The following is a 22,600-nucleotide window of genomic DNA, read 5'->3' as shown; positions in this document are numbered from 1 at the left end:
TTATTTTTGAAATATTGTTCGACAATGAAAAACGTTGTTCTATCGTGTAACGATTCATTTTTACTAATCCTAAACTATCAACTGTCAAATGGTTTTTTTTTAATAGAGTTGTCTACGCTTTATTGCACTAATGGGGGCAAATTCAAATCTTGCGTTGATTTTGGGACAATCATTATAAAAACGCTTTAGAAATGCAATAAAAAATAACTTTTCTTTTCTTGTTTTTGTATTATGTATAAAAATACAGTTTCGGTTCATTGTTTTCTGATTCTTGACAAAATATACCGCTTTTGTTCGTTCTTCTAACTTTTCACACTTTTTTTTTAAATTGAAGAATTCAAAATAGTTTATCTAAAAAAAGCTAACGCAGTTTGTTAAAGAAATTCCATTGAAAATATCATAAACACAGCTAACAAAAAGAAAATAACTAAATGGACATTGATAATGATTATCGCTTTAAAAAATGAAACGCCATTAATGTAATTATTTAAAATTGAATAACGAAACTGATATGGATAAAAGCTAGCAACTCTAATAGAAAACATAGAAATAATTTCTTTAAGGGTTATTACGTAATACGAAATTTGGTGACCATTTTATCCGCACTTGCTTAATATTAGAAATTACTTACTATTCAAAAGGGACGTAATATTACTACTCTAAACAATATTGAGGATTTTTTAACTGGTGGTAATTATATGCGTCATATCTTCTCCAATATTGTGAAATTGTTCGTTATTTATTTAATGAATTAAATTTACTCGGTATTATGAAAATAGAGAATTTATTCTCTTTAGAACGTTGCCATTAATCAATGATGTGTTTATTTGTAACCTTCAATGTAAATATATTCTTAAGATCATGCAAGTTATTACATTTTGTATTTACTTTGCATAAGTTATGTGATTTCGGATTCATTACTTTACTCTCATCTTGTACTCCATGTTTTAAAACATAAATATTTTATTGAAATTTAAGTATAAAAAACAGAAAAAATTTATCCTCTGAATGCTGCAAATTAGATTTACACATGATTTTAGTGCAGTTTGTCTCATGTCAGGTAACTCCTTTAATTAAAATAATAATATGACTAAAATTTATTTTGATTACGTACAGTGGCTCAAAAAATTGAGAGTAGACTTTACGTTTACTTGATAAATGCGACTTTCAATATAAATAACACATTACCGGGAAGTGCAAACATGTTTTTATTTTTACCCATAACAAATGGTTTCATTTAGAGTAAAAATAAAGAAAAAATAAACAAAAAACTTCTAAATTGAAATGTTTCAGAAGCATTTTAAATAAACATACGCAGAAATTTGCCTCAAAAAATTGAGAATACACCAATGAAATTTTTGCAATATCTCGCATAGAAAAAAGTCTCACTATTAAGTTGCATGCCTTTTGGCTCTTATAATGGCCTCTAAACCCCATGGTACCGATTCGTCCCATTTTTGGTGGTATTTGAAGATATTTTCCCCTTCTTCTTGCAACATTTGTTTTAAATGGGTTTTGTTTCTATTTTTCTGTGTTTGAACCACTTTTTCAAGTATGGTGCACGAATATTCAATGGCATTGATGTCGGGTACTGTGGTGGTGTGTGTAACTGCTCTTTATAATGAAAAAGACACCATATTTTGACGTTATGTGCATTCTGTTCTGTTATTCCAAATTAAACCATTTGTAATGTGTAAAAATAAAAACATGTTTGCACTTCCCGGTAATAAGTTATTTACATTGAAAGTCGGATTTATCAAGTAAAATTAAGGTGTAATCTCAATTTTTTGAGCCACTGTATATATTTTGAAGGAACAGAATGTGCATATCTGATTTTTTTGAAATTTAAATTAGAATTTTAAGCACATTTTTGGAGCTTTTCCGCAATAACTTCCAAAAATATTACAGAACAAAACGTTTATATATATATATATATATATATATATATATAATCTTAAAATTCAAAGAATTATCCAACCAAGAATACCAGTTTTTTTACCGCATAAAATTTTCTTTCTGCATTTATTCATTTTTGAAAAAAGTCTTTTAAGCAGGTTTTCTAACAAGAAGGTATAGACAGGTTAGAATTCTGAACCAATACTAACCGCATGAAGAAAACAATAATGCAAAAACACATAAGAATTCTAGAAGAACACCATTCATAAAAATCACTATTAAAATTGCAAATATCTTTCTCGTTTTGGTTTTATAATCCGAACTGCTACCCATATTAATACAAAAAAATAATAAAAAGCACAAAACTGAGTAAGTCAATTTTTATCCTCAACACAAAACATTACTGACAAAGCAGATTTCAAGAAAGCAAACGATATATTTATTTAATTCTGAAACGAATTTGTAAAAGATTAAAATTTATATTTAAAATATGCTTGAAGTTGAAGAAAAGTGCAAAATTTTACATTGATTTATTTAGGTTAGTAATTAGGTCATATGGTTAAAAGTCTAGAATCAATAGAATATATTAACTTTTTTAAAATTTTAGGGAATCTAAATTAAAATTAAAGAAATCTATATCTATACTTATAATAAAGCTCAATGTGTGTGTGTGTGTGTGTGTGTGTGTTGGCGCTCTACAGGCCAGACCGTTTGACATACAGCTACCAAATTTGGTACATGTATACCTTGGAGGTTGGGAATGTGCACCTGGGGTTTCTTTTTTCGAATTTTTAATTAGAATTTTAATTATTAATTAAAAACTAACTTTCCCGCCAAAAAAATCTTCCATTTTCCCCACCGCCAACTTTTTCGCCAAAAAAATCTTCCATTATCTCCAGCACCAAGCGAGAAAGGCTTCCGTTTTTTTTTTTCTCCCAACAGTAATAAGGCTAGGGTTAAAATTTTTCGGCGGATTATTTCAATCGGTTCGGTTTATTTTCTTAATGTTTGATGCATTTAAAATTAAACATTGTTAATAAATCAATCTTTCAGATTCATTCTGAAGTACTTTTGAATTAAAATAAAACAGAATAAAGGAAATTAAAAATTTCTAATCCGCATAGCGTTACCCCAACTGGCGTAGAAAAAATCACGTATTTGCGTTACGTAACCGGCGAAGAAAATTCACGCATGCGCATTCTGTTCTGATTGTTGCCATGACAACATTATCAATGGATGATTTAAATTATTTTTGGGTTAGTTGCATGCTTTTGTAAGTAAATTTTATTTATGTTAGTTATATATTTTTTGTATATGCTTATAGTTTTAAGTACAACGTTTTTTAAGTAGTTTTTTTAAAACCTGTTTTCAACCGTTTATTTTAAACGATTCGTTTTATTTTCTTAGTGTTTGATGCATTTAAATTTAAACATTGTTAATAAATCGATATCTCATAATGAATCTAAGAAAATTTTGTTGACCAACTCTTGAGATATTACATAAATTAAAAAAGATATTCTTTAGTGCCCATAAAGTTTAAACGCTGAGTGACTCTATTTTCAGTAATCAGATTATAAAAAAATGCTTTGTTTCAGTAAAAAATATTATTATATTAATTGAAGATAAATTCTTTCCACTTTAATTTAAAGCATAAATTCTACGGGTGCTAACAGAAAATGAGGGAGATACATATTACGTTATGACTGAAGGCCTTTATAATATTATGAATGAATTATATGATAATCAAAATTTGAAGTTTTAAAATATTTTGATGAAGAAGCTATTAAAGTAGAAATTGCATAAAATATTTAATTATTAAAATTTTAACGAACATTAAGATTGGCGAACCGGCTGGTCGCCAAAGGCGGCTAGTATATAATAAAATGAATATAAGGCCATAAATCTTAAATAGCATGAATTATATGCCTATCAAAATTTAAAGCTTAAATATAGTTTGTTGAAGAAATTTATTAGACGAAATCCTATGAATTATTTTATTGAAAATTTTAGCGATTATTAATTTCAAACAAAAAGTCAGTCATTAATGATGTCTGATAATAAAAATCAAGAACTTTTAAAGAAAACTTATTATTAAGATTTCTAAAAATCGTTTAGTTCAATTGATATTCTCATTTGAATTCTTTTAGATGATAAAAGAAATTTATATATTGTATGATATTTTATACAATTTTTTTAATATCAGAAATATTAAACGTGAAAGTATTTTTATCCCTAGCAATGAAAGTCATGTCAACTAGTTTGGAGTCGAGAACAGGTATCATATTATCTCTTAAAGTGGAAAAGAAAACTTTATTACAATTGTTTCCTTAAATATCTAACCGCTAATTTTTGTTCATTATTTAAAGCCAAAGAAGAAATATCCTGTTTATTGTTCGCACCCCTTTACACGGAGAGTAATAAAAAATAATTACAATAACCCCAGAGCCAACGGACAATTAAATGAATAGAAAACCTAGATATTTAAGTTTTTAATGTTAATATCATGTCGTATGACAAAAAGAGGAAGGTTCATGGGAAATAGTTAGAACAGTTATAAGCCCACTTGTGCTATTTCACCCTGAAGGTATATTGTTAAACTGAATGATCAGGACGCTGCGACAACATCAGGAGTAGGGTTTAGTACTGAGGACCATAAACGATCACGGTACCATCTCTCACGCAGGAGGCACATCCTATCGCTCCATCCCACATCATTGTTATCTATACCCACCATAATGACGAGAACCAACCACCATATCGGGAACTTCTCATAACCATTTTTGAGGCGTTTCTCCCCTTTGGGACGCATAACAGATATAACCACAAGCTGACTACTCCGACTCGCCAGAAGCCACACAGAGAAATCTAAATAACTGAACACTGGCTGGAATGTGGTTGGGTCTTAAGGGTCATCACCGATCACGGTACAACCCATCCCTTGGGAAGTATTTCCCGTCATCGATTGAAGGAGTCATATTCCCACCTTTCTCTGTATTCATAAGGGTAGCGAGAACCAATCACCATGCCGGAAGCTTCTTATTCTCAATTACGAGATACCTCTTCGTGGGGCACAGAACAGGTATATGAAGCTTTGGCTAATGGATTTCAATCCATTTTATATGGTGACATACGACATTTTACGTTTTAAATGATTGCATCATTTATTTTTGTTAACAGGGAAGCTGGAAAAATTGGCTAAGAACATGACGAACAGGGCAAAGACGGAGATCGATTATTACGGGACAGTTCCCCTTGACGGCGTCCCCACGACCATCGAAGGACTGCGAGAGCTTGTCAGCAAATTCAAAGAACAGGTGGGAAAAGTCAACAATGGCATCGGGGTGGCGCTCTGTGCTGAATTTAGAGCCCTGGAGGAGTTTAATGATAAATTCAGGTTCCTGAAAAATAAGTGAGTAGAATCAAAGATTTGATACTATTGATTATCTTTGATACTATTTGTTTCTATACTATCTTTTGATACTATTTTTTTAAACAGAGACTTGAAGCGGGAGTGAAAAAGCATATTTCATTACGGGAGATGTAACGAAGATATGTTTTTAAAGCCTATATATAAACCTTCCAAATTTTACGATTTTTTTTTTTTGCCGAGAATTTTCTCGGATTTTTTTTCTACATTTCGCAGTTAATTCCCAAATGATTCTATTTTTCTTCTAAATGGAACAACCCTATGATTGTCAGGATCCAGGAACTGCCCTAGAACTGTGTAGTAACAACAAGTACTTTGTTCTTAATTATTGTAGATTAACTTTTTGTTGTTTATGTTTTTATTAAGGGATTATTTAATAGTCGTGTAGTGATCGTAGCGCCATCTTTAATCATGTCATTCTAAAGCGCTACCTATCTACTTTCCCTAATACAATCTATGTATATACTTCTCCCGGGGAATCCCCGTTCTGTGTATACGTGCGCTAAGCAGCGATGTTCCGATAGTTGTTAGTGTAATAAAGAGTTTATTTTTCTAATAGCGATGAAATGCTTTACACTACACTCTACATGAACATCACCACAAATGGTGACCCGGATAAGAAATCACGCATCTCTTTTGATTCAATTTGATTAATATTATCTTACTAAGTTTCGTTTTGAAACGAAAGCGCACTTCATGATGGAGGAAATCTCAGCTGTGAGGATGCCTAACTTCATTCCGTCCGACCCTTCACTATGGTTTACGATGGTGGAGTCAACATTTGAATTGGCTATTCCAAAGCCAATTACAGCTTCTCGCACTAAATTCAACTACTGCGTGAGCACTTTGCCACCTGAAATCGCGATAACTGTGCGCGATATCATTCTTTCGCCAGATGCAACTGACCCTTACAGCCAACTTAAATCTGAGATAATTTCCCGATGCGGAGAATCAAAATCTCAGGAAATTCGTAAGTTATTGGCTGGAGAGCAGTTGCATGATAGAAAGCCGTCCGAGCTGTTAAGAATTATGCAAAGACGTGCCGAAAGTCACAATATTGCCGATTCTCTCTTACTGGAATTATTTCTTCAGCAACTACCATCTAATGTGCAATCGATTCTTGCCTCAATACAACCTTTGACACCTCAAAAAGCCTCTGAAATAGCCGACAAAATACTGGATATAACACCAAACCAGGTAAGTGCTGTTTCAAATGCAACTGCTACAGCTGATTCTGAACTGTTATCAGAAATTAAAATGTTGCGTAAAGAAATTGCACAGATGCGTCGCCATTCCAGAAGTCATTCACGGAATCGCCAACCTCGTTTTCGACGGAAAAGCCCTGCCAGTAATGATGATATCTGTTGGTATCATCGGAAGTACGACTCCAAAGCACAAAAATGCATTCCGCCTTGCAATTATCAGCCAAATCACAACGGCAAGGAGTAGCGGCGACATACGCCTCGCCCAGTAGTTCTCGTCGCCTTTTTGTTCGCGATAGAAAATCAAATGTAAATTTTCTTGTTGACACTGGCAGTGATTGTAGTTTGATTCCTGCGACTAGAAATGATAAACTGTGTACTCCGATTCAAAAATTCTTTGCAGCAAATGGTTCCATCATAAATGTTTATAAACAAAAGTTATTATCTTTAGATTTAGGTTTAAGAAAACAATTTGTTTATCCTTTTTATGTTTGTGATATTAAAACTGCAATTATTGGTGCAGATTTTTTACATCATTTTAATTTGCAACCTAATTTAAGAAATCGTTGTTTAAATGATATGTATACACATATAAATGCTCATGCTATTCTTAATAATACTGATGTTCATTCTGTAAAATCTGTATTTTGTAATGATGATTTTTCAAAGTTATTGAATGATTTTCCTAATATTGTTAAAGCTCCATGTGCAAACCAAACTGTAAAACATTCTGTTATGCATCATATTGAAACTTTTGGTTCTCCTGTTTATGCAAAACCTCGTAGGCTAGCACCCGATCGCTTAAAAATCGCTAAAATGGAATTTCAGCATATGTTGGATTTAGGCCATATGCGGCCATCCAACAGCAATTATGCCTCTCCTCTACATATGGTTCCGAAAAAGGGAAGTGACGATTGGCGTCCTGTTGGTGATTTTAGAGCTCTTAATGCTCAGACCAAAAAGGACAAATATCCGATTCCCAGTGTTTTGGATTTTACTAGCGAACTACATGGAACCACAATTTTTTCTCATATTGATTTAGTAAAAGCTTTTCATCAAATTCCGATTGCTCCCGAGGACGTTCATAAAACAGCTATTTGTACTCCGTTCGGACTCTTCGAGAGCACTCGGATGCAATTTGGTTTGTGCAATGCATCAAGTACCTTTCAGAGATTTATTGATGAAGTTACTAGAGATTTAGATGGTGTGTATGCTTTTATTGACGATTTATTAATTGCTTCAAAATCAATCGAAGAGCATAGACAACATCTCAGAGCTCTCTTTTCAAAATTAGACCATTATGGACTTACAATTAAATCTTCTAAGTGTACATTTGGTGTTCCTACCCTAGATTTTTTAGGATTTAAAGTTTCCAAAGAAGGTATTTCTCCAATTCCTGATCGAGTTAGTGCAATTCAAGAATTCCCACGACCCACTACCCTTACTCAACTTCGTAGATTTTTGGGTATGTTTAATTTTTACCGCAGATTTCTTCCCAAGGCAGCTCACATATTATCACCTTTGATTAAGTTTCTTGAAGGCCATACTAACAAAAAGAAATCACCACGGCCAGCAAAAAAATCTGAAACTACTCTGCAATGGTCTGAGGAAGCTGATAAGGCATTTTCTAATGCTAAGAAAGCTCTTGCCGAAGCTACCCTACTCAAACATCCGATTCCTGGAGCTCCTTTAAGTCTGTGGACTGATGCATCCTTATTTGCTATCGGAAGCTCTTTAAATCAACTTTCAAATGGAATTTGGGAACCTATTGCATTCTTCTCAATGAAACTTTCTAAAAGTCAAACTAATTGGTCAACATACGACAGAGAACTTCTTGCTATTTATGCTTCCATAAAAAAATTTCGACACATGCTTGAAGGTAGGGAATTTTCAATCTATACTGATCAAAGACCCCTTACTGAAGCCTTTAAGCAAAAGCCGGATAAATGCTCACCTCGTCAACTGAGACATTTAGACTTCATATCCCAGTTTTCTACCGACATTCGTTATGTCAAGGGTACAGAAAACATTGTTGCAGATGCATTGTCTCGCATTGAAATCAATTCAATTTCAAAGAAAAATTTAAATTTTAATGACATTTCACTTGCACAGTTAAATGATTCTGAACTTAAAGAATATCTGAAGTCTTCAAATTGTAAAATAGAAAAGCAATATTTTCCCTTAGAGGATGTAACCTTGTATTGTGACTTATCTACTAATTCACCTCGTCCGTACATTCCAAATTCTTTTCGTTCAATAGTTTTTGAAAATATTCACAATCTTTCTCATCCTGGCATTCGAGTAACAAGAAAGCTGATTACTAAACGTTATTTTTGGCCAAACATGAATTCATTTATTAAAAATTCTGTTCAATCTTGTCATAATTGCCAACGTTCTAAAATTCAAAAACATACAAAATCTCCTATAGGCACTTTCGCTTTGCCAGATGCTCGATTTGCCCATATAAACATTGATTTCATAGGACCACTCCCACTATCTGATGGTTATAAATATTGTATGACAATAGTTGACCGATTTACCAGATGGCCGGAAGCTATTCCTACTTCAGATATAACTGCTGAAACAACATGTAAAGCCCTAATTCATAATTGGATATCTCGTTTCGGTTGTCCAGTAACTATAACTACAGATCAAGGTAAAAATTTTGATTCACATCTATTTAGACATTTGAATAATATTTTGGGCACAAATCGAATCCGCACAACGTCCTACCATCCCCAATCCAATGGACTTGTAGAACGTTTCCACAGGGATCTTAAGAGTTCTATTATAGCCCATTGTCAACCAAACTGGACTGAAACTATTCCCATAGTTTTACTCGGAATTCGATCTGCAATTAAACCGGACATTAATGCCACATGTGCTGAATTAGTCTTTGGTACAACCCTCAGATTGCCTTCTGACATTTTAACCTCAAAAGTAGATCTATCAGTACCAACAGATACTTATGTATCAAAATTCAAAGCACTAATGCAATCTATAAATCCTATCTCTACGTCTAGACACTCGGTTAAACCTATTTATATTCATCCATCCTTAAGTACTTGCTCTCATGTATTTTTGAGAGTGGACAGTGTTAAACCTCCTCTTTCACCTCCTTACACTGGTCCACACCTTGTAATCAGCAGGAAAGATAAAACTTTTGTATTAAAAGTTAATAATAAAAATGTCACAGTTTCCATAGACCGTGTCAAACCTGCATATGTGTTGACAGGATCTAATGACTCGTTACCTTCTATACCTGCAACTATTCATAAAACTCAAGGTGAACTTTCTTCTAAAAATGAACAATTACCGACAAAACCAACTACCACTCGTAGTGGACGTCATGTCCATTTTCCAACGAGATTAATTACTGAGATATAAATTGTTATGTATATATATATATATATATTGTAACTGTAATTTTATGTATTTCATATATTATTGCATCTATTTACTTCAATTTCTATTTACCATTGAAACCATTATCCTATATTATACTTATTGTATTATGTGATGTTTTATTTTTATGCGCGTATAATTATCTTGTATTATTACATTTGTCGTTCTCCTTGTTCACTAGGGGGATACTCATGTAGTGATCGTAGCGCCATCTTTAATCATGTCATTCTAAAGCGCTACCTATCTACTTTCCCTAATACAATCTATGTATATACTTCTCCCGGGGAATCCCCGTTCTGTGTATACGTGCGCTAAGCAGCGATGTTCCGATAGTTGTTAGTGTAATAAAGAGTTTATTTTTCTAATAGCGATGAAATGCTTTACACTACACTCTACATAAACATCACCACAGTCGTTATTACACATCCTCACCTCGTTCATGTTTTTTTTTTATGAAAGGAGTTATTTAATAGAACTGTTCGTTATTACTCATCCTTGCCTCGTTGATGTTTTTATTAAAGGAGTTATTAAATAGAACTGTTCGTTATTACACATCCTTGCCTTGTTGATGTTTTTATTAAAGAAGTTATTTAATAGAACTGTTCGTTATTACACATCTTTTCCTCGTTGATGTTTTTATTAAAGGAGTTATTTAATAGAACTGTTCGTTATTACACATCTTTTCCTCGTTGATGTTTTTATTAAAGAAGTTATTTAATAGAACTGTTCGTTATTACACATCCTTGCCTTGTTGATGTTTTTATTAAAGAAGTTATTTAATAGAACTGTACGTTATTACACATCTTTTCCTCGTTGATGTTTTTATTAAAGAAGTTATTTAATAGAACTGTTCGTTATTACACATCCTTGCCTTGTTGATGTTTTTATTAAAGGAGTTATTTAATAGAACTGTTCGTTATTACACATCTTTTCCTCGTTGATGTTTTTATTAAAGAAGTTATTTAATAGAACTTTTCGTTATTACACATCCTTGCCTTGTTGATGTTTTTATTAAAGGAGTTATTTAATAGAACTGTTCGTTATTACACATCTTTTCCTCGTTGATGTTTTTATTAAAGAAGTTATTTAATAGAACTGTTCGTTATTACACATCCTTACCTTGTTGATGTTTTTATTAAAGGAGTTATTTAATAGAACTGTTCGTTATTACACATCTTTTCCTCGTTGATGTTTTTATTAAAGAAGTTATTTAATAGAACTTTTCGTTATTACACATCCTTGCCTTGTTGATGTTTTTATTAAAGGAGTTATTTAATAGAACTGTTCGTTATTACACATCTTTTTCTCGTTGGTGTTTTTATTAAAGAAGTTATTTAATAGAACTGTTCGTTATTACACATCCTTACCTTGTTGATGTTTTTATTAAAGGAGTTATTTAATAGAACTGTTCGTTATTACACATCTTTTCCTCGTTGATGTTTTTATTAAAGAAGTTATTTAATAGAACTGTTCGTTATTACACATCCTTACCTTGTTGATGTTTTTATTAAAGGAGTTATTTAATAGAACTGTTCGTTATTACACATCTTTTCCTCGTTGATGTTTTTATTAAAGGAGTTATTTAATAGAACTGTTCGTTATTACACATCTTTTCCTCGTTGATGTTTTTATTAAAGAAGTTATTTAATAGAACTTTTCGTTATTACACATCCTTGCCTTGTTGATGTTTTTATTAAAGAAGTTATTTAATAGAACTGTTCGTTATTACACATCCTTACCTTGTTGATGTTTTTATTAAAGGAGTTATTTAATAGAACTGTTCGTTATTACACATCTTTTTCTCGTTGGTGTTTTTATTAAAAAAGTTATTTAATAGAACTGTTCGTTATTACACATCTTTGCCTCGTTGATGTTTTTATTAAAGGAGTTATTAAATAGAACTGTTCGTTATTATACATGTGTTCATTATTACACATCATAGCCTAGTAATTCGTAACGGAGGAACATGTTATTAAGTGGGTATTGGGTTCTGGTGTCAGATATAAACGTTAAATAAAGCGAAATCCTGATAATTGGTGACTCGGACTTGATTTGAATGTGAAACCTTCTGATCTGGAGTTTCAAAAATGTTATCAATGGTGCATATAGTCTTTTGTGACGCCATGCAGTGACCCGACTGAGAGAAAAGAGTGTAGTTCAACTCATCCCTTAATGATTGAACTAACTGCAACATAAAGAATGAGGGAACCTTATGGCGGAATCGTTATTTCGAAACCTATTAAAGCAAGAAATTATCCATAAGAATATTTTCCCCTCGACTTCCTGATATACCAAAACATACATTCTGTTCTGGGCTTCATACTATAGTGAAGAAGGCGGAATATGGATTTTGGTGATCTTGACTTCCACCAATAGCTCCAAAATTTGATGAAGACCAACAATGTTAATGACAAAATCGCATGTTAGATTTAATTTGTCTAAATAGTTGTGTTTTTGTGTTATCATATTCTCATGGACATGGAATCACAAACAGCTCTTTACTACATAAACGGATGTGTTTCAAATTTTTTTAGAAAACTGAAATTTGACGAAAAAGAGAGACAAAATTTAACCCAATTCAATACATTTTTGAACTTGGTTATAGGCAGATGGATAGACACAACTGATTTAGTTTTAGTTTAGTTTAGTTATATGAACGTCCCGTTGTAAAGCAATACTAGGGCTATTCTGGGACGGACCTCGTAATTTTGTACCGCGGTCAGATGACGAGGACGACACCTGAGCTGGGATCCCTCTCTCCACACTACACCACACCAGCAGGAGGACGTTTGGTCCTGGCGGATTTAACGTGCAACAGATCCCCTTACACGACGGTTCTTCGGTGGAATCGGGTCTCGAACTGAAACCCTACGGTTCACGAGCCGAGACCTTATTACCAGGCCACCGCGGTTCAGACACAACTGGATACCAACGGGAGAGATTTCATCAAAAACGCCTTGCGTTGTCCCTAATAAAGGTGCAATTCTCTAACATTAATTTTTTACCATGATCAAAGTCTTGAATATCGCCAGTTCTCAGATATTTATTTACAGAGTCCCTCACATAAGCGTTCTGTGCTCTTCTTCGCAGTATAGCAAAGAAAACCGGGAATGCATTTTGAAAGCCTTTTTTTCCCAACCGAATGAGACTAGAATTTTATATGTAACTATAACTTTTGTAAAAAGATCACAAATTAAATTTCATTTATCTAAATCATCATGCTTTTGTGTTAAGGCGTTTACATGAATAATGTTGGACAAATGGTGAACCTTTTCAAAATTTAATAAGATCAACACTTTAGATACTAAAAAAAATTTCAATCATCCTTGTTGCTTTTTTTTGTTATAGCCTTTATTTGTAATGTGCACTAAACAAACATAAAAAGAATCAATGTAACTTTCAAAAGAATGAACTTAGAAGCGAAATTTAAATAGTTTTATGACGAAAACTAAACAGAAATTAAGAATATTAAATTTAAAAAAAAAATTAATATTTTCTTAAAAACAACTTGATTGTTTAACTCAGTCATCTACCTGAAATGGAAGTCTGTCTATCTTTGTGCATGCAAAAATAATATGTTATAAACGCCATGGGTAAGATGGAAGAAAATTACCATATATTTTTATTATCAGTATAAAAATTTTACATAAATAAATTCTTCAAATGGTAGATTTTCTACTATTTTGTCTATTGTTGTGGATGAGCAAACAACACGAAAAAATATTAACTGAATTTAAGATGAATATTCTTGGAATGTGATCTGATTGAAATTGACTTTGTCTTGTTGCTTTGATACAACATTGTACACTTATGCTAAATTATTAGTAACATATGATACTGTGGAAAGTATGAGAAATTTGGAAAGAGAACAGTACCGAAAATTTATATTATTATAGTTATTCACTAATAAGCATTTATTTCCAGAGCTCTGATCGACTCAATGGAAAACTTCAACTCCCTGTTCGATAATTTAAGAGAAGCAAAAGGACTGTTAAAAGGCCTTGTGAAATCATTACCAGAAACGGTGTCAAAGGAATATTTAGAAAAGGTATGAAACACTTAATCAAGCATTTATATTTATTTAACTAGAAGTCCTCGGTGACCATCTGCTCACTCATTATATCAATAGCATTAACTTAATCATATCAATCAAATTTTATAAACTACTTCTTAAAATTCCAAGTGAAAACACTATTTTAAATTACACTAACCGCCTTTGGCGAATAGTTTGTTAGTCCAGAGTTTTGATTTTTTAGTGTGTTAAATTTTATGTATTTAAGTAAAGCATTTTACTATTGTTTGATGAAAAACATAAATTGAATTGAATACGTTTGCTGCAAATTAAATAGGATGCATATTACAAAATAAAAACGGAAAGGAAAAACCTAATACTGAGTTAATGAATTGTGAAAACACATGTTTGAATGTTTTGATGGATGAGTTTGAATTCCAACATACAAGGGGTGTTCAAATGAAAAGGTTCGAAACGGCACTATGGGTATAAATGAAGACTTTATTCAAAGTATACACTATAGGCCTGAGCACAACGATCCCATTGATAAACGAGCCGAGGGATTCCTTGTTCCGAGAATTCCTGTGGCCATGACTAAACACAGCCTTTTGCAGCATTCATGAGTTCGCTGTCCTAGTTGAAACGCTTCCCTTTCAGATGTTTTTTCAGGGGACCAAACACATGAAATTCACAGGGTGACATGTGCGGGCTGTACGGTGGATGTTCAAGCTCCTCCCACCTCAATTTGGTCAGTTCCCCGTGTGTGACCCGGGAGGTGTGTCATGGAGCAGAATCACACCCTTCGTGAGTAGCCCAGGTTCTTTTGTTCTTGATGGACCTGCATAATCTTCGGAGTGCCTCACAGTACACATCGGAGTTAACGGTGTTTCTGTGTTCGAGGAATTTATCAAGTAGTGAACCTTAGACTGCGAACTCAAGGACGCTGGGAAGGACTGGGTCTCGTCACGGCTACAGGAATTCTGGGAACAAGGAATCCCTCGGCTCGTGAATCAATAGGATCGTTGTGCTCAGGCCTATGATGTATACTTTGAATAAAGTCTTCATTTATACCCACAGTGTCGTTTCGTACCTTTTTCATTTGAACATCCATTGTAGCATTTATAAACACTGTTACAGATAGTGTTTCAAACTGAAAGAAAAATGTTATTAAAATTAAAAGAATAGATTATACGGTAAATATCATTTTAAAGGAATTTATTAAGTCTTGATACAAATACTATCTTTATAAGATAATTTATTTGGAAGATATGGACATCCATTTCCGTAGGTAAGACATAAAGATTACATCTCTCCTGAAGTTTATTCTATTTTTGCACTCGATTAACTTTCTATTTGAAACCTCCTTACCTTCGATGAGATCTCCATTTCCAGAACAATTCCAATAATATTTTGTAGCCGCAATGAAGTTGTAAAAACGTTCAATGGATAAGTCTGAAATTAGTATGATTATTTGCTTATATTTGACTGTTGCCATTCACTAATAAGTAAGAAGCGTGATTTCTGTGCCACATGCATTAGTGCATGTGATACATGCAGATTTGTACAAAAATTAAAATCCCTCTGGCTACAGAGGTTGGGGACTTTGCCAAGATTTCATTTTGAGATATCGAGTTGTTTCGTCAATTATTTAAGAAATATATTTTGTTAAAAAGAAATTGAATGAAAGAAAATATCATTAGAGATGGTATTTTTTAAAAAGCAAATGCATAAACCTATACAAAAAATTTAGCGATGTTCCCCATTAATAGCATTATAAACACGAATTCTTTATTGGGTTAATACATAACATAGAAAAAGAACATAAGGAGAGGGAATTGGGTTATTAACAATTTCTTTTAGAAGTGGTTTCAACTAGAACATTCAAAAATTGATAGACAGATGAATGTTTAGCAATAATTTGATTGCTGTGATCATTATGGCAGTTGAAAGTTTTCCTATAGACTTATTTCTGAGTTTATGACTTTAAATTATATTGGTCGGTGGGGGTTTCCAAGAAGGTTTTCTTCCAAATTAAAGACAATAGTTCACTAGGTTTTCCATTAGAATTACCTAGGAAGCCAAAATGTTGGTTTAAAAAATACATCTGGTTGAAATCAGTACCTCTTGACATAATCAGTGCCTCTTCCTGCCGCCAATGTCAAAAAGCAAGATATGTATTAAGGTAAACAACGGAATAAAGTGCATTGAATTAATATGCATTGGCGATTGTCGAGTGAGTTCTCTATAAAAATATTACTCAGGAAAGTGAAATACAGCCATTTTGTCATTCAAATTATAAAAGTTCGTATGTCAGAAACTCCATCTGGGTGAAATCTATTTGTTGGTACTTCTTCCTAAAGCCAATGAATGCCAAGTCGTCAATGTCGAAAAGTAAAGTAGCTGCTAAGAAAAGCAATACAATGAGGGATTTTGAATAATTAATATACTGTTGAAGTCTTTGACATATTTTTCATAAAAATTAATCTAGGAAACCAACAAGGTAAAGATTAATAAATACATTTGGATGAAATCTATTAATCGGTGCATTTTCATATTGTCAATGGATGACAAGTCAGCAATGCCAAAAAGCAAAAAAGTTGCTAAGGTAAACAATGCAATAAATCGCACTGAGTTATGTTGTTGTTGCTATCCCCCTTGGATTGAACACTAATTCAAACCAAACCAAAGAGACAGAATTGCATGATAATATTGTAAACTGACTCCCCCTCATTCACCAGCTGTCACATAGAGTCATCCAATACAGTCAATGATATGAGGGGGAGAAGTATCGGCCGAGCAATGGCAAGGGGTATACATCTTTTTGGCCTCTGATGAAGCAAAGACTTTTTATATGGTCAGACCTTAGCCTAGAAAAGAGCATTTGAACACTCCTTGGACTGGTGCCGCCAGAGACAAGCCTGGACACCCACCGACATACCAGTCATGTTCTGGGGAAATCCTCCATTTCGTTTTAGTTCTTAGTTTAAACAAGGCATGGATTTCTGCGGCCTGTATTCTAGAAGAGGGGGGAGGGATTGGGACTTAGGCTTCTTTCCTTGACCAGAGTATCTGCAATTTCATTTCCGTGGATGCCCACATGAGAAGGGACCCATTGTATGCTCACTGACCCGGTCCTTGCGAATGTAGTTAATTTGGAGATAATGTCTTGGCTCAACTTATCAAGAATATGTGACCAGTCCTTTAAGTATTGTATTGAGCTCTTGCTATCTGTGAGAATCCAAATTTGAGAATTATTAGCCTCCAAGGCGACGTCCAAAGCTCTGTTAATAGCAAGAAGTTCAGATCGAAAAACTCAGCTATGGTCTAAGTTTCTAAAACAATGCCTCTATTTCCGGATAATTATGTTTTTAATAGCTCCATAAGTTAGGGGACTGATGCCTATTTAGAAGGTTTATGTACAAACTAAATATAACAATTAAAATAATATGATTTTAATGTCAAACAGTTTGGCGGAATTATAAATTATTCATCTAAACAATTTATGGTCTGAACTGTATGGTCTGAAATTATTCATCTAAACAACTGTTGGTCTTCTGAGGTGACTAGCATTACATATAAGAGAAGCATTAAAGTAATCTAGAAGTAAAAAATAGTAACATAAGTTGCAAAATGGGATATCTGTAGTTCTTATGGTGTTTTCTTGCTCACATGAACGACTCTCCACATATTGAAAATGTTCAAATGACAGATATTTATAACATAACACAGGATGTCATTTGAATTGTATAAATATAAATAAGTTGAACAGTTCTATTTACTGATTTATCAGAAAAATAGTCGTCTTTGGCGACTAGCTTGTTCGTCTAGATTATTGACTTTTAGGCAATGGAACGATTAATATTGAATACATTAAAAAATTCAATGAGTTACTTGATAAGATTGGAAGGCATGGATTTAATTGGATCCACCTACAACTAATTTCTGAGTCACAAATTTAAAAAAAATCTATATACTACGAAATAAAGTGGAAGTGGAAATCCTACTTTAAAGGGAAAGTTCAAAGAAAGCAATTTTTTAATATTGCATTTAACATTGGCAAAAGACGTGATTGAGTAAGTTGATGGATGAGTTTGAATCTCGTGGCAACATTTTTTCAGACTGAAACCAAGTAAATAAAAAAAAAAATTGTTCAAAAACGAAATTAATATTATTTAAAAGGGTAATTTTTTAATTTTAATATAATGCAATAACCACTTTTGAAAAATATGAATATCGGTTTTCATATGCAAGGCATAACGATTATACATCCTTGATTATTAAGCCTATTTTGGAACTCAATAAGACTTAGTTTAATATTTGTTTCTCACAGCCTGACATCTTTTACACATTATTTCCTCTGCATGAATTGAGTTTTTACTGACATGGCAAGTCCATAACCGAGAAATTCTAATGATATTTTGCAGCCCTATTAATCATTTAGGCTAAGTATTGAATTAAGTGAAGCTGTAAAAACGTCCAATGAAGCCGTCTGAAACATTTGTATGGTACTTTGTTTACATTTGGCGGTTTCCATTCAACGATAAGTAATAAAAGCGATTTTTGTACCACGTATGTTAGTGTTTTAAACATATGCATTAATTGTTTTAAAAGCAAAGCAAAGCAAAAGCTATAGCAAATGTAACTGTAATTGCTTACAGAATCAGAATCGTGAAATATATCTGTATTTCTTCGATATACATAATTCTATTTGTTATAACCTTGATGTTAAAATTAGAATTTTAAGTCATTTTTTTCCCGAATAGGTGATTGATTTTTCCGGAAGATTGACCAAAACCATACGAGTGTTCTACGACGTAATTGGTAATTTGGATTTAGAAGCAGGCTCAGAACAACTCAGCCCAGCCTTGAATGCCTTTGACGAGAACTCTGCTGTCACTGGAGATCAAAGGTACACCAGGGAAATCAAGCAAATCATCGAAGACAACGTAAGTTGATTATCAATCTGATTCATATCAAGTTATTCATCTAGACCCTGTCTACGTTCAAAAATCTCTAGGATTTATTTTATTCCAAAAGAATGATAATAGATATCTAAATCCAAATTTGTGTTACACTTTGAAATAGCTACCCTTTGCAAAAAGTCCATGTTTGCTATTGTCTATGGAAAGATGTAAATGAGGATGGCATTTTCTTTTGTCTATTCTTCAGCACCTTCACAGTTGTACTTTTTCAGAACTTGAGAACCGTTGCCTATTTTGATATTTTTCGTTTGAGGACAAAATCATATAAGGTGAGATAAGGACAGTATTGTATGAATAGTGAAATTTGAGCTTTTTACAGACAATTTAAAAACAGGAAAAGCTTGTGAGCTTTACCTTCCACGAAAGAGACGTTTTGAATATATCCCAATTTTCAGCTATGCATATACACTGTACGGATGTAACCTATTCTAACTATTCAACCTCATGATACATATTGCATGCATATTTGCATACAAATTGTATATTTTTTTACATTAGGGAAACAATATATTTTTTTTTTTTGAAAAATGTCATATAAATAAAATTTTGAGCTATGAGAGTATAGCTTTTTATGACAGTACATCACATATTTGTACATGTATCTGAATTTGAATTTTAAATTTTACAGCATTTATGCGAGAGAAAGGAAAATAACATCTTTATTAGGAAATATTCTCTCCAGAAAATTTCAGCAGAGCACTTTTCTAAGATATTTTTATAAATAATTGTTCACAATATTAGAAGTAACATTAAGTTTGGAGTACACATATTGGTAACTTATATTCTTCATTGAAAGTTTAACTAACTTTCAGTTTGCTTGTTAACTTTCACTATCAAATATTTCAGCTGTTTGTTATAACGACCCCACTTAAATGACCAATAAAATGAACCTTGAAAAATTTAATTAAATCCCTTCCAAAATGACAGAATGAATAGAAATATTTAAAAAAAATCAGAGTATAAAAACTTATAAAAATTTTGAATAAGCAATTGATGGATAAATTCTTTCAATTCGTTATTAATAGTAAATATCATTATTTATACATTTGAAACAATCAGGAAAACCAAAAAATCTGATGCCGGGCTTCAATCACTGCCTCAATCTCCAAAATTTTCATTTCTAGAAATCTCATGATCTTCAAATATTTCATCAATAGTCGCCTGCTTTCGTTTGCCCTCCGTTTTTGTTAAAAGTTCGAAAGACACTTTTTTACTATACGTTTTCTAAGAAATAAGTATTTATAATCATTGTCCTGATTTTGAAAGATATTATTTCTCATGATTCTAAAACAAGTCATGCCGCCATTCTCCTTAAATTTCGATAGAACAAAATGAACCCATTATAGAATCTTAAGTCTTGGCACCTTTAGCTACTTCTGTTTAGTTATTTTTTTATATAAAGGAAGCGCCATAGTCGAAAAATTCGAACTCGGAAATTTTGACAAATTTTCGTTCTTCAGGCTTCTCTGGAACCATGAAACATATTTTTGGTATTATGTCTATCTGTCTATCAATCAGTCTATGAATAACTCATAACTCAAAAAATTTTTAAGCTGTAGCAGTATGACCAAACTTGTAGATTTCTGATAAATTTTGAATGAAATTCATTTAAAAGAAGTTTGAGTTTTTGGATATTTGAATTAAAGTGATCTCGGCAGTTACAAAAAGAAGAAATCTTGGTAAATTATATTTGGTGCAAATGTTTAGCATCTAAATTATAGTTAGTACTTAACAAATATCGAACCAAATCCGCTAAAGGTTGACCATCTGTCCGTTTATTTACACGAAGACACACAGGACAGTACAAAGACGACAACTATATACAACACAGAAGACGATTATCTTCAGCCGAGACGTGCAGCATACAACAGTATACACAGCATCTCTACTCCGTCGCTGCTCCGCTAGTCCCTGGAAGACGAGTTCTTTACCGTCGCTTCCGACTACTTTTCGACTCCACTGGTCCACAACTCAATTCACCGTCGACTCCCCGGCTGCTACGGGTGCTTCCTTTTATAGGTCTCAGGAGGCTGGGTTAGAAGCCTCTCAACCAATCAGGAACGTTCGAGGCGTAACTCCGTTCCTACTTGACGGATCGGGAAAATTCTCGATGTTACGGGTATAATCTATTTTGGCGCCAAAGTCGCCAGATTCGTTGCCAAGTCGCCAAATGGTCCCCAAGTTTGTCGCCAAGCTCTGGGACCTCCTATGGAACCAACTATGCTGGGAAGCCGCATCACAGATTCGTAACAATATTATCGTCACAGATTAAAACAAATGCTCGAATCATACTAAAGATCGATATTTCGTAACTATCGTCCATTAATGCTATTCAAAATATTGACGACCTTATCCAAGATTCACAATTTTATGTGGATGAAGATCTTTATTGGAAAGTATAAGAGCAAATTTCAGGAGACTACCCCCTTACAGGTTATTTGGCAATATAACTAACTAATTAAAATGTTCAAAGTTTATTACTCATGTTCAGTTAACCCACCGGGGGCACTTCGTAATGAGGATGAGATGATCCCGGTATGGTGGTTGGATCTTGCCATCCTGGAAGGTACACAAATAGGTGGGGGATCTGACTCCTCTCATCGATGACTTACTTCCTTCGGTAAGGGTTGTACCGTGGCCGGTGATGGCCCTTAGGACTCAACCACAATCCCATCCAGTGTTGCTGTTGTGGCGGTCTGGTCATTCAGTATTATTTATCCGTGTGCCTTCAAGGGGGTCGGAGAGTCAGTGATATGACTTACTCATGTTCAGTTAGGAATAGTTAATTTTTATTATCATAATATGCATTCATTAATATAAACAACCAATATAAATTCAATATAAACAAACAGATCATTATTAAATTCAGGTCGTTTAACAGTTACTACTTTAATAACATTACTGGGTCATGAATCATTTTACAACTGAAAAAGGATTTTAGGAAATAATATTTTGATATTATTTTTTTTTTCTTCTTTTTAGGTACCAAAAGGTGAACTATGTTTTTGAAGTTTGTTTCTTACTAATTTAATATTTTCCTGCATAATTATAGGACCAAAGATTATGTTAAAACATACAGGTAATATAATCCCATGTTTTAGAATCATTTGTAAGTTGCCCAAAAGAAATATTTTAAATATAGAATGTATTTCACCTTTCAATTAAAAGATTAAAGATTTTAATTTGTATATGTTATGTAAACCTTGGAAATATGAAGAAAATGTCCAGAAAAAAAAAATTTAAATGCAAGAATTTTTCCATGAAAAGTAAAATGCATGAATTCGCCTTTTGCTTTCTGGTATACTTGTAAATAAAAAAATATTGTAATTGTTAAAAAAAAAAAAAAAAAAAAATCGAATTCTAAATTTTGTTGGATTTTCACGCTTCAGACTTCTTTGAATTTAAAAACATATTTTTCGGTGTTATGTATATGTGATATCTTACAGCCGGTTTGAGTAAGACGAATGAAATTTAGAAAATGATCACTACACCAAATTTGAAGTCCAAACTATCTATCTTCCTGTACGAATATGAGTAAACACGATACCTACAAAACGAAAAGACCTAAATAGATAAAATTTGGTGCATAGATACAAATACTTATCTAATACAAAACCAAATCCGTCAAGGGAGGGATTATCTCACTGTATTTTCACAAGTATGTAAACGCAGTAAC

At 32.9% G+C, this 22,600-nt stretch overlaps 1 protein-coding gene across 1 annotated transcript in view; it reads left to right on the top strand.

Annotated features, from left to right (window-relative positions):
* Positions 1–22,600, top strand: part of LOC129956706 (uncharacterized) — a 37,654-nt gene that overhangs the window by 10,924 nt on the left and 4,130 nt on the right. Inside the window, exons 5-8 of the mRNA XM_056068639.1 lie at positions 5,074–5,305; positions 13,855–13,978; positions 18,706–18,888; positions 21,907–21,916. Coding sequence (XP_055924614.1) covers positions 5,074–5,305; positions 13,855–13,978; positions 18,706–18,888; positions 21,907–21,916 — 549 coding nt within the window. The remainder of the gene's footprint in view (positions 1–5,073; positions 5,306–13,854; positions 13,979–18,705; positions 18,889–21,906; positions 21,917–22,600) is intronic.

The sequence above is a fragment of the Argiope bruennichi genome, chromosome 11 (genome assembly GCF_947563725.1).
Source record: "Argiope bruennichi chromosome 11, qqArgBrue1.1, whole genome shotgun sequence".
NCBI lineage: Eukaryota > Metazoa > Arthropoda > Arachnida > Araneae > Araneidae > Argiope > Argiope bruennichi.
This window is presented reverse-complemented; position numbering and strand designations above follow the sequence as displayed.